General features: G+C 36.7%; 1 protein-coding gene across 1 annotated transcript; it reads right to left on the reverse strand.

Annotated features, from left to right (window-relative positions):
- Positions 1-1,448: 1,448 nt before the first annotated feature.
- Positions 1,449-15,768, reverse strand: EIF2S3 (eukaryotic translation initiation factor 2 subunit gamma). The gene is made up of 12 exons (XM_083361985.1): positions 15,476-15,768; positions 13,988-14,051; positions 12,765-12,892; positions 12,535-12,656; positions 11,860-11,954; positions 10,221-10,379; positions 7,980-8,114; positions 6,910-7,004; positions 5,113-5,257; positions 4,341-4,510; positions 4,045-4,217; positions 1,449-1,927 (listed from the first exon to the last, which is right to left on the reverse strand). The coding sequence occupies exons 1-12, from the start codon at positions 15,542-15,544 to the stop codon at positions 1,864-1,866; spliced, it is 1,419 nt and encodes a 472-aa protein (XP_083218111.1). The 5' UTR covers positions 15,545-15,768; the 3' UTR covers positions 1,449-1,863.
- Positions 15,769-16,660: the final 892 nt, after the last annotated feature.

The raw sequence follows: 16,660 nt of genomic DNA on the forward strand, positions 1-16,660 counted from the left end.
GAACAAATATGTTTTGACTCAGTTGTTTAATTGGGTTAACTTTATCTAGTTGTAGGACTTGTAACTTTTAAGCACCAATACACAAATTGCCGCTTAGTTGGACATTACAATGTGCTTTACATGGGGTCACCCTTAAATTTTCATTTGGAAACTGCAAATAGTCCATAATGCAGCTCCCAACTCAATGGCTGTTGGCATTGGAAGTATATAAATAACGTTGATTCTGTGAGCCCTGCATTAGTTGCTGATTGGTTTTCCAGGTACAATTTAACTTTTTTTTCACCTATATTCTTAATGTCTTAGTACCTGGGTATATGCAGGACCACCTGCTCTAACCAGAACTAAAGAATATCCTTTAGGGAGAAATTAGTTTTGATCCTACACTTTCAAGATGTTGGGGCAAGGGGCAAAACTAGAAATTTTTCCTTGGTCATTCCAATATTTTGGAATAACCTATGATAGTAATCAGTCTGCCTTCTTTATTGACCATCAGGAAGATTTTGAAAATGAGCTGAGGGAAACATTCATTTAGTTTTAAGAAATGTTCTATCCTGCATTGCTGTATTACCTTATTTGTTACTGTTTTATTTCTGAAGATTTATTGTGATTTATTTAGCCCAGACATGTCAAACACAAGGCCCGGGGGCCAGATCCGGCCCGCAAAGTGGTTTCATGTGGCCCACGAAGCCATCCTGGAAACAGTGAAGGAACGGCCCCCGCTGCCTTGGCCCTGGCCTAGAGATCCTCCTTCTTCCAGAGACCCTCAGATCTGTCCCACTCCTGCCCAGGCCCCCATAGGCACCCTTGATGTGAACGATGTAGAGCTGGCCATGCCCACCCAGTAGGCCATGCCCTCCCAGGCCATACCCACCCGGCCCCAAGGGCAACCGCAATGCTGATGCGGCCCTCAACGAAATTGAGTTTGACACCCCTGATTTAGCCATACTGTGGATGTTTATAACTTACATATTACCAAACCTGCTGAGAATTATTAGTGGGGTATAAATCTAGTTAGTTAATTAAAGTATTCATGTTCTATTAGCAATTCTACAGGATACTGAGTAGCTAAATATCATGAATGACTGATAATAGTATTGCATCATAATTACATTAAATCGGATCATCTGTATAACTCTTCACTCTCAATTTGCAATTCAGTTATAGGGCATTTCTATGCAATAATTTCAGCCTTTTCCAAATATAATTAAAATAGTAATTAACTTCCCTTCTTGGATATTGTCCATTGAGGTTGTAAATATTTTATTTTGGCTATGTAATTAGAATTATATTTCAAAATTCTCTTTTGAGGGATTTAGTTTTTAAAAAACATCTACTGACATTAAATAGGACCAGTGGTTTTGGACCATCTAGCTGTAAATATAACAGCGTTCAATAATATGTAGAATCATATTTGCTACAAGTTCAAAGTCTGGTACACAACAAGAAAATTCATCTTCCAAGAACAGTTTATTTAAATTTGTTTCATTGACAAACATTTCAGTTTTTTATTACTCTATGACCTATAAGAGTTAAATGGAAAAAAAACAAGCAATTTTCAAAATTTCAAATCAGATTATGGGGTCTTGAGTTACATTGTTTAAAATCAAATAGCCAGCCCCACACAGTCTCTAAAAAACTGACATAAATTAAACACAAAACAAATTTAGTAAATACTGGAGAATTAGATCTATCTTTGCCAATTTGTTTAATTTTTTGTAGATACTGTCAAGACTTTTAGTGAGAGATTTGATTTTTAATACAACATGGACATTATCTGTGCAACAGCTTTCTCGCTGAAAATGCATTCCAATTGTATGGAAACACACATCATTCTTTACAAACTGAAGAACTTTTTTTTTGCTTTCAGTCATCATCCACAGTAGGCTTGATTGTCACTCCTCTTCTAATCTGTCCCCATCCAATTAAACTGGAAAACAAGAAAAGCAGATTAGAATAACGTAGAGGCATCAAAAATAAATTAGAATAAAAGAAAATCCTCTAAATACAATATATATAAGAATTTTATTTGAATCTCAATTGTTTTCAAATTAGTTATTTAACTTCATGAACAAATATCATTTCCCAAGTATTACATACAGAAATAAGGAAGCTCCAGGTTTATGCAGGCCAGTCTCTGAAATTTAAGTAAAAAAATATTTCCTCAGACAAAGAGGCAGAAAGACATCTTTCAGTGTCAGACAGTTAACTGGTCAACATAGTTCGGTTCAGTTTTTCCTGAAATTAACATATCCAACTGGGAAATCTGACTCCAGATTTCCCCATCTAACTATGAATCATGCAGAAGTGACTTCCGCTTTATAGTTTGTGATCTTTTTCTTCTTAATTCTAAAATTGACAGCTAATTCAGTTACTTGATCGCAGTTTAGGCTTGTTTTCTGGCACACTGCAGACCAGCCCAGGAGTTGGAGACCAGCCCAGTTCTAAAGGACAGAATAAAAATACCCCCAATGTGTTTTTCCCTGCCACGGTACAGAAAAAAAAGTTGCAGGCACACTTTTATACACACTTAACACAGCAGGTAGTAGGTATACTGTATGTATTCTTGGGCTTCCTACAACACAAGTCCTGATATTTATGATGCACAAAATATTTGAAATATGAGAACATTTAATTCAGGGATAGGTAATAGCAGGGCTTTTTTTGTCATAGAATGCTCAGAACGGAGTTCCGGCACCTTTTTTGGATAGAACCTTGTAGGGTAGGCAAGGCAGGTTGTATGACATGTGTGAGTTCTGGCACCTTTTTCTTTTACAAAAAAAAGCACTGGGTAATAGTAATACTTAACATTTGAAAACTAATGCACCAGGTGGGCTGATTTAAACAAAATGGGCTAATGCAAACATTAGTTTGCTTTCTGGATAATTCATGAATCACCTTAGGAATGCTGGGGTTGGCCACTGTCAGAAAAAAAAACCCAAAGTCTGATTGCTCCAATATGAAATGTTTTGTACACTATTGTATACAGGTAAGTTCTCACGTAATGACAGTTGCAACTGGCAGCTCTGAGGCTAAGCGACAGTTAAATGAAACGTGACCATGGCTGACTTATGTAAGTTCTGATACAGTTAAGCAAATCACATGCAGTCATTAAGTGCAGCATCCCGTGGTGACTGTGAGTTGCAATTACTGTCACCTTCCCCATTGACTTTGTATCAAAAGCCAGCTATGAAATCACAAACTGTGATTATGTAACTGTGGGAGACTGAGATGACCAAAAAAAGATGCTGGTTACCAAATGCCTGATTTGTGATCACATAACCTTGGAATTCTGCATCCATTGTACGTTTGTGGACCAACTATAAACTTACGTTTTCAGCGCTATTATGATTTTGAGCGGTTGCTAAACAGGGCAGTCTTCAATCAAGGACTACCTGTGTTTCATTTATTTAACATCTTTGCTATTTTATTATATTTGATAAACATTAACACAAGCAACAGTCCCTAGAGATGTGTGATACTTCAATAACTGAAGTTATTATTACTATAATACTATTTTATTCAATCTTAGAATTTTTACCATTATATATACAAATTGCAATCTCTAAATAGTGGTTCTTATGTTGTTAAAATGTTACATTTATGCATAAGAGGAGACATCATGGTACACAAGGGTTTGCAAATATACAAAAGTAATCTGAAACATATATGGAGAAATTTATTTTTATATATTATTAAATGTATTTGCCACCCATCTCGTGATTTGAGGCAACTCTCAACAAACTCTCTCAACTTCTATAGAATGGCAGGATGTAGGTATAAATGGAAAACTGTTGGGTAGACTGGAAAGGAATATCTATTTACCAGCATGTAAAGACATAGCATTCAGTGTACTTTGAAATATTATGTCAGGTCCAACAAAGTTATTAATTAGTATTATAATGGATTACATCCAGCAGAATAGATACTAACTTGATATTAACTGCTATTTCTGCTATATTCATCCAATAATTTGTGTTTAGTTTAAAATATATTCATAGTGATAATTCATTATATAGTATTATGTTTTATTTCAAATCAACTTACCGCCAGTGTTTCTCAACTCTTCGACTAAGGGCAATTTTTTCTCCTACTTCAGTGCATACAGGATTAGTTAGCACTATTTTCCCCAGATCAGCCTTCACCGCACTGACCCGTCCTCCAGTTGAAAGAGATCCTATGTTTACCATTAGGACTTCATTTTTAGATAATTTTTGCACCTACAACAAGTAGTTAAGAATTTTAAAGCCATGCAATTTGTACCATTTTAAATTTGCAAGCATCCTTTTTAAAATACAGAAATTTACAGAATGTCCAGATTCACCAGAAATAATTTAACTAACCTTGGCAGCTTTCTTGTCCCCTTCAGTACGAACACCCAGTAGTCGCCTCAACAAAAAGTAGGAAATTTCAAGTTCTGTGAATATTTCAGGTAGTGCTTCAACTGCACCTAAAACTTGCCCTACCATTCGATCAGCTCGGCACAAAGTTGGGTCAATCTTGGTACCAACACCTAATAAAAAAGCAATAGGTTTTCAATTATTAACTTACTTTTAAATCAGACTCCATTCAGTGCTTTTAGGGTAATATTTATTTAAATTTATCAGCTGGCCATTCCAATGGATTCTTTTCTTTTTCTTGATCTTGTAAGTATAGGGGGGAAGGGAGTGAAAGCTTAGTAAGGACCCAGCTGACAGTAAAACAGCATTACTACCAGGAATATAGACTGCTTAAATCATCTACGTAGTAAAACGAACTGAAGTGATGTAAGAGTATAAGAGTTTCCTTTCCCCTTCAGCCAAGAGCCATTGGTGAACAAACTAAAACTTTAAAAAACTTACATTTTCCTCTTTTGTTGATAGATCTTAATTCTATCTACCACCTTGTGCTGTGCTATAAATGAAACTTATTAAATGAAACTGAAAAGTATTCACTTTTAGCTTGACTTACTTTATATGTACAAAATGCACATATAGCTACCATTTTAAAAATGGTTTTAGAAAGTATAGAAACATAGCTGTTGCATAAAAAAGACCTTGAAACTGTATATTCGTAGGCCAGTCTTATCTTGGTATCTTCCATGATCTCTTAAACATAAATGTAAAACAGACATACCAATAAGGCCTCCTGGTACAGCATATTGCAAATCATTATGTTCTGCAAACAGAGATACAATTTTGGAGAAAATAGGCTTGCACATAAGTTTTCCTTCACTATCCTTTGAGACAATGCCAGGTCTCACCTCAAGTTCCTGGCCAACCTAGTAATAAAATATATAAGAAAGGAAGGTTATTACATATCTATTTCTATATAATGCACTGGTAATGGATTTTATAGCCAATTGTCTGTCAGTTTGCTATAACCATGGTTTGTTTTCTCTATAATGTGTCCACATACACTCATGATTAGTTTCAGAACTGCTTGTTTTTCTCCCAATCATCACTTTACATGGTAAGTATCATGGAAATTAATGAGATACCATAAATATGTAGAGCAAAGGTGTCAAACTCGCTGCGTCATGTGTTGTGACGTATCGTGACTTTTTTCACATTGCTGGAACTGGGGTGGGCACGGCCTCCGCATGATGCAACCGGCCCACGGACCGGCAGTTTGACACCTCTGATAAAGAGTATGCCATGGAGATCCTTGTTCCAAAGAAAACGCCAACCATTCCATAGATCACAACAAAGACCTTGAAACAATGTCATTGATTCCATTCTTGGGCTAATTTCATTCTCAGATTCACAGGAGGGGACTAATGATGAGCAACCAGCACCAAAGCCAACTTCAGAAACGCTGACTGATGATAGGTAGCCAGCTCCAGGAGCACCAAACGGACAAGTGAATAGGTAAAAGAGGTAAGGCAAAACAACATACAGCAGTCACAGCTGCTGTAGCTTTCTGAAAATGAGGGTGTGGAATTACCACCCCTTCCCAAAACAACAGCTTGGTGGGCTGCAAAGAGAATAGAACAGGGAATAGAGTTCTCTGTTGACAACTGCCTATTAACTCCCACTCCTTGTAGCTTGACTTGCAAAAATACAACTCTGATTTTGAGGCTGAACAGGCCAGCCAATCTACTACAAGTTTTGTCCCTTAGACTTTGCTTCACTACTTTCTTGTGTGCTCCTTTGATCTGGAATACTTCTAAGCCAAACTTGTTGAACCTGGAAGGGACAGGAGTGGGAACCTGTCTCTATATGGCAAGTGCCTTTGTTTGCAATCCTCATTTAGTAAAGAGAACAAAACCACTTGTGTGTATGTATGTGTGCGTCTGGCCTGGGACAGGACAGTTACTGTCATAAACATCAATTTATACTACCGTGTTTCCCCAAAAGTAAGGTCTACCCCCAAAATAAGTCCTAGTTGATTTTTGGAGGTGGGCCTAATATAAGCCCTATCCCCAAAATAAACCCGTTTTTAGGCACACACCTAAAAATCAACCTAGGGCGGGGGTGGGGGTGTGCAGCTCGGTACTCGGCTGCAGTGGCCTTCTGGAAAAGCCTGACTGTGAAATGCAGACCGGAATGCAGCTGCAGAATGAAGCTGCTCCTTCAGCCAGAAGAAGTGGACCGGCTGGGCGGGGCTGTTGATGCCAGAGTTGAGTATAAAAGACATTCCCCAAAAATAAGACCTGGGGTTTTTTTGGAGGCAAAAAAAAAAGAAAGAAAAAAAAGACCGTCTTCTTTTCGGGGAAACGTGGTAGTATCACATCTAAACTTATGCGAGTGGACTTTTATTCATCCAACAGGATTTAGTTTTAATCTCTTATCCTTCATGTTCACCAAACAAATTCTTGAGAATCCTTCAACTTCCACATATGCAGAAAGAATGGGAGCAAGAATACACACAATTCTATCATTAACATAAAATGGTAACAGTGTGATAATCAGCACTGGAAAGAAACATTACCTTTAATACACCTTTGAGAATGCTACCACCAGCTACACCTCCCTTCAAGTCATCAACTTCACATCCAGGCTTATTAACATCAAAAGATCTAATAACTGAAAAGAATATTCCATTAGGTTCAGCTTGCAAAAAACTTTAAAGCATTTTAATAACATCATATATTGATTAGTCAAATTCTGGATCTAATACTTTATTAAGCCACGTTTTTGGTGTATATTGTTGACTCCATATTTCTCTTTGGAACATGGTAATATTATTTGGATTAAAAGAAATCTATACATAAAGAAACTAAAAATATACGTGACTGCTTTCTCAAATCAGTTTCTTCATGTGATAGATGTGACATTATCACAAACCCTTGAAACACATTGTGTGCCTAGAAATAAATTCCTTCTAAACATCTTACCCATTTATGAAAATATGTCTGACAAGGTTCAATTCAAAAACAGGTTACTAATTGTAGGAGCAAAACAATATCAGATTTATTTCTCCTGAACAGCAACATTAAAGACATGGTAATTTACAAACCAGAATTTCAAACTCCATTTATGGAGCCATCTATTCGGTTTTCTTGAATAAGGACCTCACGAATATGAGCCAAACTGCACTTGATTTGATAAAAAACTCTATTAGCCATACAAAATAATGAGTTCCACTTATAAACTATTAAATGTCGCAATCCTCAAATCAATAAATATTGGCCCTATGATTTGTGACTATGCTTATCATTCCATTAAGAGGGCACAGGAATTTACATCCTTATGAAGTTATAAAATGTTACATAAATACATATAATTTTAATGTGTCCCAATTCATCTAAATATGCGTCCTGCTGGATTCTAATCACACAATATATCAATTTCACTTAGAATTAATGATATATAGCACTGTTGAATTTAGGCTAAATTTGTCGTATCAAAATATTTCCTATAAGGTCTATGTAGCAAAGATGCAATGTTAACAATAGCACCAAGTGAGTACAGTAAATACATATTTACCACATCATTAACCAAATTCCTCTGTCAGTGTATGTGCTATGTAGAATCAAACAGTGACTCAAATAGACATACCAATAAGCCTTGGTTCTGATGTGAAGTCTCTTAAAGGCACTGGAATTTTCTTTACAATGTATTCACAAACAACTTCAATGTTGTATTTTAGCTGTGCTGAGATTGGAATAATTGGAGCTCCTTCTGCAACTGTACCTATTTCAACAAACAGTCACTATTATAATACTTGTAAAGCTTTATTATGATTAACATACTGGAAACTCCAGCACAAATACATTTTTTGCTTTATAATCTACAGAATACATGCTATTCTTGGACAACAAAAAAAGAAACCATACAGATTTCACTAACAGAATGGCTTGCTAGAAAAAGTTGGTTTGGAAGAAATAATCATAATTTTCAATACATCAATTTTATTCCTAGAAAATTAGTGTTTGAGAATGAGTGGCAAAGATTCAGAGTCCAAAGTGATTTGATTTTTATGCTTCAAAGAGCTCTTCATGCCCCAATTAAGAATAGGAAAGAATTTGTAGTGGAAAAATGCTTCCTTCAGCTGAAGCATCAATTTATTTTCAGTTCATCTACTGCTCTTCAATTGGTAGTAGTAGTTACAATTAGCCAACACTCTCCAAATTCCTCCTCTAAATAATTGGCAAGAGGAAGAATTTTCTCATGATAAAAATGGCTGTTCTGGCTTCTCCTTGACTAAAAGTAACTGAGCAGTTTCAGGATTATTTTCTGCTAGGAAATATGTGTATATTCCTCTACTTCCTGAATTACTGAGTTTTATAAGACACAAACAAAAATTGGCCTGAAAAGGATTAAAAGGATAAAAACTTTTTTTCATCACTTTGATAATCCCTTACAATAAAAAAAATCTAAAAAAAGACCAGGAAACTAATGGGTTGTAATGTTCTTTACTCTTTTTTGTTATTAGACTGCAACAGTATTTAGTGTAAAATCTGAGTCTATAATTTTACATGAGAACAGATAAGCAAAAGACAGTAACAACATACAATGCTTTCTTTGAGATAAGTACTCTACAATGACTTGAAAGCATTGGATATTCTACTCTTAACAGATAAGGACATTACAAATAGAAAATCTAGTAAATATTTAAATTTTTAGAAGGAGTATAATATATGTATCAACACCATTCTATACAGAGAGCACTGTTGCAATCGGATCGAATTGCTTGTCTCTATTCTTCATGGAGGGAGGGCCTTCTCAGGGTACCGCCGGTTAATGAATGCCGGCGGGTTATTCCCAGGGGAAGGGCGTTCTCTGTGGGTGCGCCTGCCCTATGGAACCAACTACCCTCAGAACTTAGGACTGCCCCCGACCTTCGCTCATTTCGCCGGGACCTGAAAACTTGGCTCTTTGATCTATTTGGTCCAGACTGTGGGGTTGTTAATTTAACTGGGTTTTAGATTTACTCTTGGGGCTTGAATTTAATTTGTTTTTATTGTTTTTATTTTTGTATTCATGGTTTTAACTGCCCTGTGTAAACCGCCCTGAGTCCTATGGGAATAGGGCGGTATACAAATCCAATAAAATAAATAAATAAATAAATAAATAAATAAATATTTGTTGGCTCAATGTTTAAATGTTCTACTGCAGATGAAAAGTGATTGGATTACATAGAGTTAATGCTCAACCAAACTATCAGAAGTTAAAAATGAAGAAGCTTCTTGGATGAGAAGTAAAATGTTTTCAAAGAAAAAAACTAAGTAAGTCGAGTTGCCTTTTGGAAAAAGCACATTTGGGATTCTTGTCTGATTATTTCCTAGGCAGCATCTCTGCCCCTCATTCCTCAAGGTCACCCACACATTCCTTTACATCATTTTGTAAGCTGCAGAGTCACCTATGTGTACGTTGGGTGGCTATACATTTAATAAATAAAAATGTATGTGAAAAAGGACCTCTTGCTGAACCCATTATCTATTGTTCTAGACTAAGATCTTTAAAGGATCAGTTTTGGCAAATCTAAATTATTGGTGCAATCTTGATATATGAGCATCTTGTTTGACTCTCACTTTGTCAAAGCCCTTGCTATGAAGAATTTAGTTGCTTTTCTGGGTTTCCCCATTTAATCTTTAGTCACTGTTTGCTTGCTTGCTTGCTTGCTTTTAGTGTTCCGATGTTGGATTAAATTCACTAAAATTAGCTAATAAATTTGCAAAATTAGTTTGACAGATTTGATATGGCAATAACTGTGAAAATGAGCTGTTTGTGAGGCCAGACCAAAAGTTGGCTTGTAGTAAACAAGAGAGACTTCTTTATTTTGATCTGGAAACTCACCTTGCACAAATGCTAGAATTTGTTCATACTGTTCTTTGGCTTGGCTCTCTTTGACCAAATCAATTTTATTCTGTAGAATTAAAATATGTTTCAGTTTCATAATTTCAATAGCAGCTAAGTGTTCTGAGGTCTGCGGCTGAGGACATGATTCGTTGCCAGCTGGAATAACAGAAAAACAATGTTTGCAACAGAATATAGAACACTGATCGGCTTCTTAATAAATGTTTAAAATATAGGATACTAATCCCCCTGTAAATTTTTTTTAATCCCATTTATATCCCGCCCTTCTCCGAAGACTCAGGGCGGCTTACAATCTAAAGCACAAATCAATGTGCTTAGCAATAGCCTTCATTCTATGTATATGCCTGCTTTCGCCCCCCCCCCCCCAGCGGCATTATTACAAAGTCAGCTTATTGCCCCCAACAATTTGGGTCCTCATTTTACCTACCTCAGAAGGATGGAAGGCTGAGTCAACCTTGAGCCTGGTGGGACTCGAACCTGCACTAATTGCAGGCATCTGGTGTTACTTAAGGAGGCATTAGCCCACTGCTCCACCAAGGCTCTTTAAGTTAGGAATAATTAGAACACCTGAGAGTGAAACTGTACACGTGATTTTCATGTAATGAGTAAATAGAGTTTATGTTACAATAAGGATTACAATTAATGAAACCTTGTTTACAAGCACATGAAGTTTCTCTAGTTGATTATGCAATCCAGGAAATGTATCCTTATAGCAATATGAATACTAGCACAACCTTATTTCTATAAACCCCTATATTTCAATGCTAACATACCTGTGCATATGTGACAAAAAAAAGAGAGAAAATGTACTGGATGTGAGGTTGACTGAATACATTCACTATAAGCTGATCAGTGCAGTATTAGGAAGAGATCTGGCAAAGGAACTATCTCATACTGCTGTGAATTTCACTTTCTTCCTTTCTGAAGCAGAGATAGCAGGAAGTCTACTTTGGGTGTTTGCTTATGTTAGCCACCAATTTTATCTCTATTCTATAACTCAGCAGAGAAGCTCCCTATCCTTATTTCAGGAGATTGAGATAAGAACAAGTAATCAGCATACACAGAATGTGACTCCAGAAGCCTATACTTCTCTGTGTTTGTATGGAATATGAGGAGTGCAGCTCTCCATGATCTAAATGCATACTTCTGGCACCATTCTCTTTGCCTTTTCTTGCTCAGGAATGGCAAGTTAATTAAAAGACAGGTTGATATGGAAGAGGAGATGTAGAAACTACCTGTTTTTCCAGCACAGAAAGTAGCACATAATATATTAACTTGCTTCAAAACCTTATTAAATTCAATCAGGCAATAAATTTGATGATTACACAGCAGTGCTTAAATCTTCCTAGTCATTGCTAAGAAAAAATGATGAGGATGAAATGAAAATTACTTGGCTTTCTCTACCGGTAATCACTCATTTCCCTGCTCTTTGTCCCAAAAGGTACTTCTCACTATCTTTTTAGGAATGCATATATCAACAAAATCCCTCCAGAGTATTGCCTTCTCCAGCATAACTCGATATAATGTATCTTGCAAACCTCATATTAGCAGTAAAATTCCTTAGTCACAATAATGCCATGGGTCTATGGCTATATCAAACTCCTACACTAATAATTACCTATTAACAGTAAAGCTGCATCCATGACAGCTGCTCCATTCAACATAGTAGCCATCAAAATGTCATGGCCAGGACAATCCACAAAAGAGACATGTCTTTAAGGAAAAGGGGAAAAAAAGAATAACCATAAATAGTATTTCCTCAAAAAACAATGTAAAAAAACATGAAAGTTGACATATTATAGCAAATATGAAAAATGATGTATCTTTCTTGAAAATACAAGACTCTTATAGAGAATACAGCTTTCTCAGATTTAAAAAGGATTTTAAATTTTAATTAATTTCATTGTTTTTAAATAACATATTGCACTATAAGTATGGTTTGTATATATGTGCACCTGTGATGTACACACACCCTTTTTCCTGTGCTATATATTAACATATTTTATGAGTTTAAATAAAACAGATTTATATTCTGCCTAAGAAATATATAAAGAATATATTTTGAATGTTTTATAATGAATATATTTTAAATGTTTTATAATATGTGTTTTGTTTGAAATATAAGCATTAATGACTTGAGATATGTAACAATTACAAATAAAGCACAACGGAATTTATGGAAATGTTAAGATTATCAACACACTGGTAATAACAAACTGAACTTCAAAAAGGCTGTTGTGGGACATTCTGCAAGATGTATAAAAAATAAATCATGTTGAACTAGACTTGCCACCTGACTAGTTTAAAATTCCCTTTGGTCCCAGAAATATCTGTAGGAAATTCATCAGGTGTACTGCTTCCACAGGATCGGTAACATTCTGGTCGGGAACAATTTGGATCATCAAGCTTATAAATCTGCAGAGAAAAGACAGTAAGACTTTACTACAATCAGTTGAGTTTAGATAACACAAGATGGTTCAAATAAAAACTGATAATTTGATTAGATGTACAACAGTGACAAACCTTAGCATTGGCATAGCCAAGCTTGATAGTGATATTTCTTTCCAGTTCATTTTTGAATCTGACTGTGTGAACTCCAGAAATGGCTTTTACCACTGTTGATTTTCCATGAGCTACATGGCCAATTGTACCTAGATTTTCAAAACAAAATTTGTTATTAATTTCATAAAAATTCTCTAAGAAGTGAATGAATTTTATAATCCTCAACATCTATTTAAATACTGAATATATTATGTTATCCCCAAGTACTCCAAGTCTAGCTATAGCAATATTAACATAAAACATTTTTGCAGAGCAGATTTTTATGTGAGAACTGCAATTAGGAACAATGCCAAGAAGATGATATATCATTTCATATACTAATCTAATAATTCTGAAACTAGTCTTATTATATTACATGCATTCATGGAAAAATATTTCAGTGAGCAACCTAAACTGATGGCCTAATTTAATACTGTCAGCAATACATTTATTTACAATTAACCTTCTTCTAAATATACTTGAGGCAACATCAGTTCTATAATAAGATGATCTTTTGAATCTTAACCTTCTTTCCCATATAGCAACTATACTCTATATAATTGAATTGTTTTCAGTGTAGCAAAATTAACTAGAACAGAGCATGGAATGAGATGAATATATTCTTCTCTCCTTGACATACACACACGTGAACATACAGACTAAGATATTTCTTACAAAAAGAAGTTCAAAGAAAGGACCAGAAAGGTATAGAAAAGATAGAAATCTAATGAGGGGTTGCTATTGAAAATGCAGTACAATTCAGGAATCAAATATACCGTGTGTGTGTGTGTGTGTGTGTGTGTGTGTGTGTGTGTGTGATGGTGGAAACCATTTAAGACTTACAAATTAAAATGAATTCAGATTATTTAGGTGGTGAATTAAAGAAGCTGAACAAAGTCAACCCACAAAGCATTATACATCCCAGAAAAAAGTTTCAAAAAGTTTTATGTAAAACCTCTACCAATAATATATCAACTCTGATTAGAACTGATTAAAAACAACAGTGAAATTATGATTTGTGATTCAACTAATCAATACAGAAGGTACATACAGAGCTACAGTACATGCACTTATGCCTTACAGACTCGCATTTTAGAAATAAAACATTTAGTATTTTCTAACAGTTCCTACTGAAGTATTGCATGGTGAATAGTACACAATTAATACCAGTCAGAACATCTAACTATAATTTGCTATATTCTTACCTATATTAATTGTAGCTTGTCTACTGATGACTTCTGGTGACAGAGGTGTTAATTTTGTAATATCCTGCAGAGAACAGATTATTAGTGGATTCCAGAGCATTAAAGATCCCAAAATGCGTATAAGACTTTTTTTTTGTTTCCATGATATAAAAAAGGAGAAAAGAAATCTCAAACCCAGATTTTGCTAATCAAGTAAAATTGTACTTTCGATATTTGCTCAAAGAATTCTACATAATTCAATATTATTTTGCAACTAAATAAAACTGAATTTTAATATATCATTTTCCTTCCACTGCTTTTAGAGTGATGAGGTTTTTTAAAATATGGTTTGAAATAATGTTTAAGAAGCAGTTATATAAATTAACTATTTACTAGCTGTTCATGTCATAAAACATCTTATCTTATAATCAACTTATAATTATCCTATAAACATCTGATAATTAGCTATAAAGCTTTCCCACAAAGCAAAGTCCCCAAACTGATGTCCTGTGATTTAAAATTGAAATTAATTTATCAAAAGATTGTTTTTCATATCTGCTGGACAACATCTATAATCTTTCATTAAGGATGGACCTTTTGCATTGGCACTGGGTAATGAGTTAATGCATCGTTACTCAAATAAACACTTTTACCCAATTTATTGTCAAACGCTAAGTAAACATATATTTCCCAAATGAAATGACAACATACCATGCTGACAATTTTTCATAATAATTAGTAGCCCGGAAGATCGCAGCTACTATAGTTAAGACCAGGTATGGCTTGGGAATGCACTAACCACTCTAACTTTATAGTATCCTGTGACTTTTTATGCAAACCTGATCGAACACAACTTGTTAAGTAAAGCATAGCCTAGTACTCTACAGCAGCGTTTTCCAACCTTAGGAACTTGAAGATGCGTGGACTTCAACTCCCAGAATTCCCCAGCCAGCATAGCTGGCTGGGGAATTCTGGGAGTTGAAGTCCACGCATCTTCAAGTTCCTAAGGTTGGAAAACGCTGCTCTACAGTATGCAATGGGAACTCAGCTTCTCTCTATTCTACCCTATATTGATTGCGCTACAGAAAGAAGCAGAGAGAGCGAGAGAGAGAGAAATATCCTCTCTGAACACAACTATATAACATCGGAATTCAGATATTGATAAGAGATCACGTTTCTTTCGCTGGAACCAGCTTGTAAAGGTAGGATGTCGCTCTGCCTGGCATTATGGCTTTGTACTTTCATACTAAATGAAAGAAAATGGTTGTATATAGAGGAAAAGAAGCGTGCGAACATTTCCCACCGTTTCATAAAGACTTTCTCTCCCTTTCTAACTACCCTTTGATAGGAACAAAAAAAAAACAGGAAACAAGCAAGGCGAGGCAAATTTTCTGAACTCCCGACCATCATCCAGCCTTCGAGTACCGGCCAAAGAATAGCTCACGGCAACCCTTGCAATACTGCGCCCCTCAGATGACGCGCCCTCCCCACTCCGAATTCCCTTCTTACCAAAGTAGCCAGGTCTTGCCGAGAAAGGTGCGGCTGCCCCAGTGTCACTCCCGCTTCAGTCCCCGCCATCTTTCCTGAAAGGAAGTTAGGAGTCCGCCGAGTCTGCCTGATCTTTCCCTACCGAACCCAGTAATCTCAGAGGCAGGCAGCTTACTCCCAGACGATGCTGCAAAATATCTAGGAACAGAATTACATCCTGCCGCCTTCCTTTGTCCCGGGAGGAGCTTGGAAAGAATTCGCAGTTGGCTCAGGCAATATGGTGGGCTGCTCGAGAAGGACCCCGGGCCTGGCTGATGCAACCGGCGTGTAAGGAAAGGCATGACAGCGGCAGAGCGCGTTTTCTTCGGTAGGCTGCGGAGGGGGTGGTGCCAACGGCCGTAAGTTTACCACTAAACCGGAAGTATCGTTGCTTAGGAGTGTCTCGTTAGAGCTCTATTGTAATTTTTCCTAATACCATTCTATCTCAGTCGGGCCAAATGTATAGCTAGAGACTCAGTAAGTTGCAGAAATTGCACTACCGTACCTTTTGGGGAAAGATTGAGGGCAAGAGAAGAAGGGGACGACAGAGAATGAGGTGGCTGGATGGAGTCACTGAAGCAGTAGGTGTGAGCCTAAATGGACTCCAGAAGATGGTAGAGGACAGGAAGGCCAGGAGGAATGTTGTCCATGAGGTCGCGATGGGTCGGACACGACTTCGCAACTAACAATAACAACCTTTGTTTTGCTCAGAGTCCATTGTGATGTTTATGTTTGTTGTTTATGTTTTATTTAATTTGTATACCGCCCTTCTCCCTAGGGACTCAGGGCGGTTCACAGGGCATATAAATAACAATACAATACAATACAAAAGTTAAAACAAAGATTAAATCAATGCCCAGTTAAAAAACAGTACTACAATTCTAAAACAACAATTTAAAACCCAGCTCCCCCGTCAGGCCAGACCGGCTAATTCAAATAAATGGGTCTTCAGGCCACGATGGAAAGTTCGGAGGTCTGATGCCATCCGGAGCTCCACCGGCAGTTTGTTCCACAAAGCCGGGGCACCCACAGAGAAGGCTCTCCCCCTGGGGGCCGCCAGTCGGCATTCCCTGACCAGAGGCACCCTGAGGAGGCCCTCTCTGTGGGAACGCACAGGGCGGAGGGGAGTTGAAGCTGGCAGCAGGTGGTCCCTGAGGTAGCCCGGAC

This window comes from Vipera ursinii, assembly GCF_947247035.1.
Source record: "Vipera ursinii genome assembly, chromosome: 4".
NCBI classification, from domain to species: Eukaryota; Metazoa; Chordata; class Lepidosauria; order Squamata; family Viperidae; genus Vipera; species Vipera ursinii.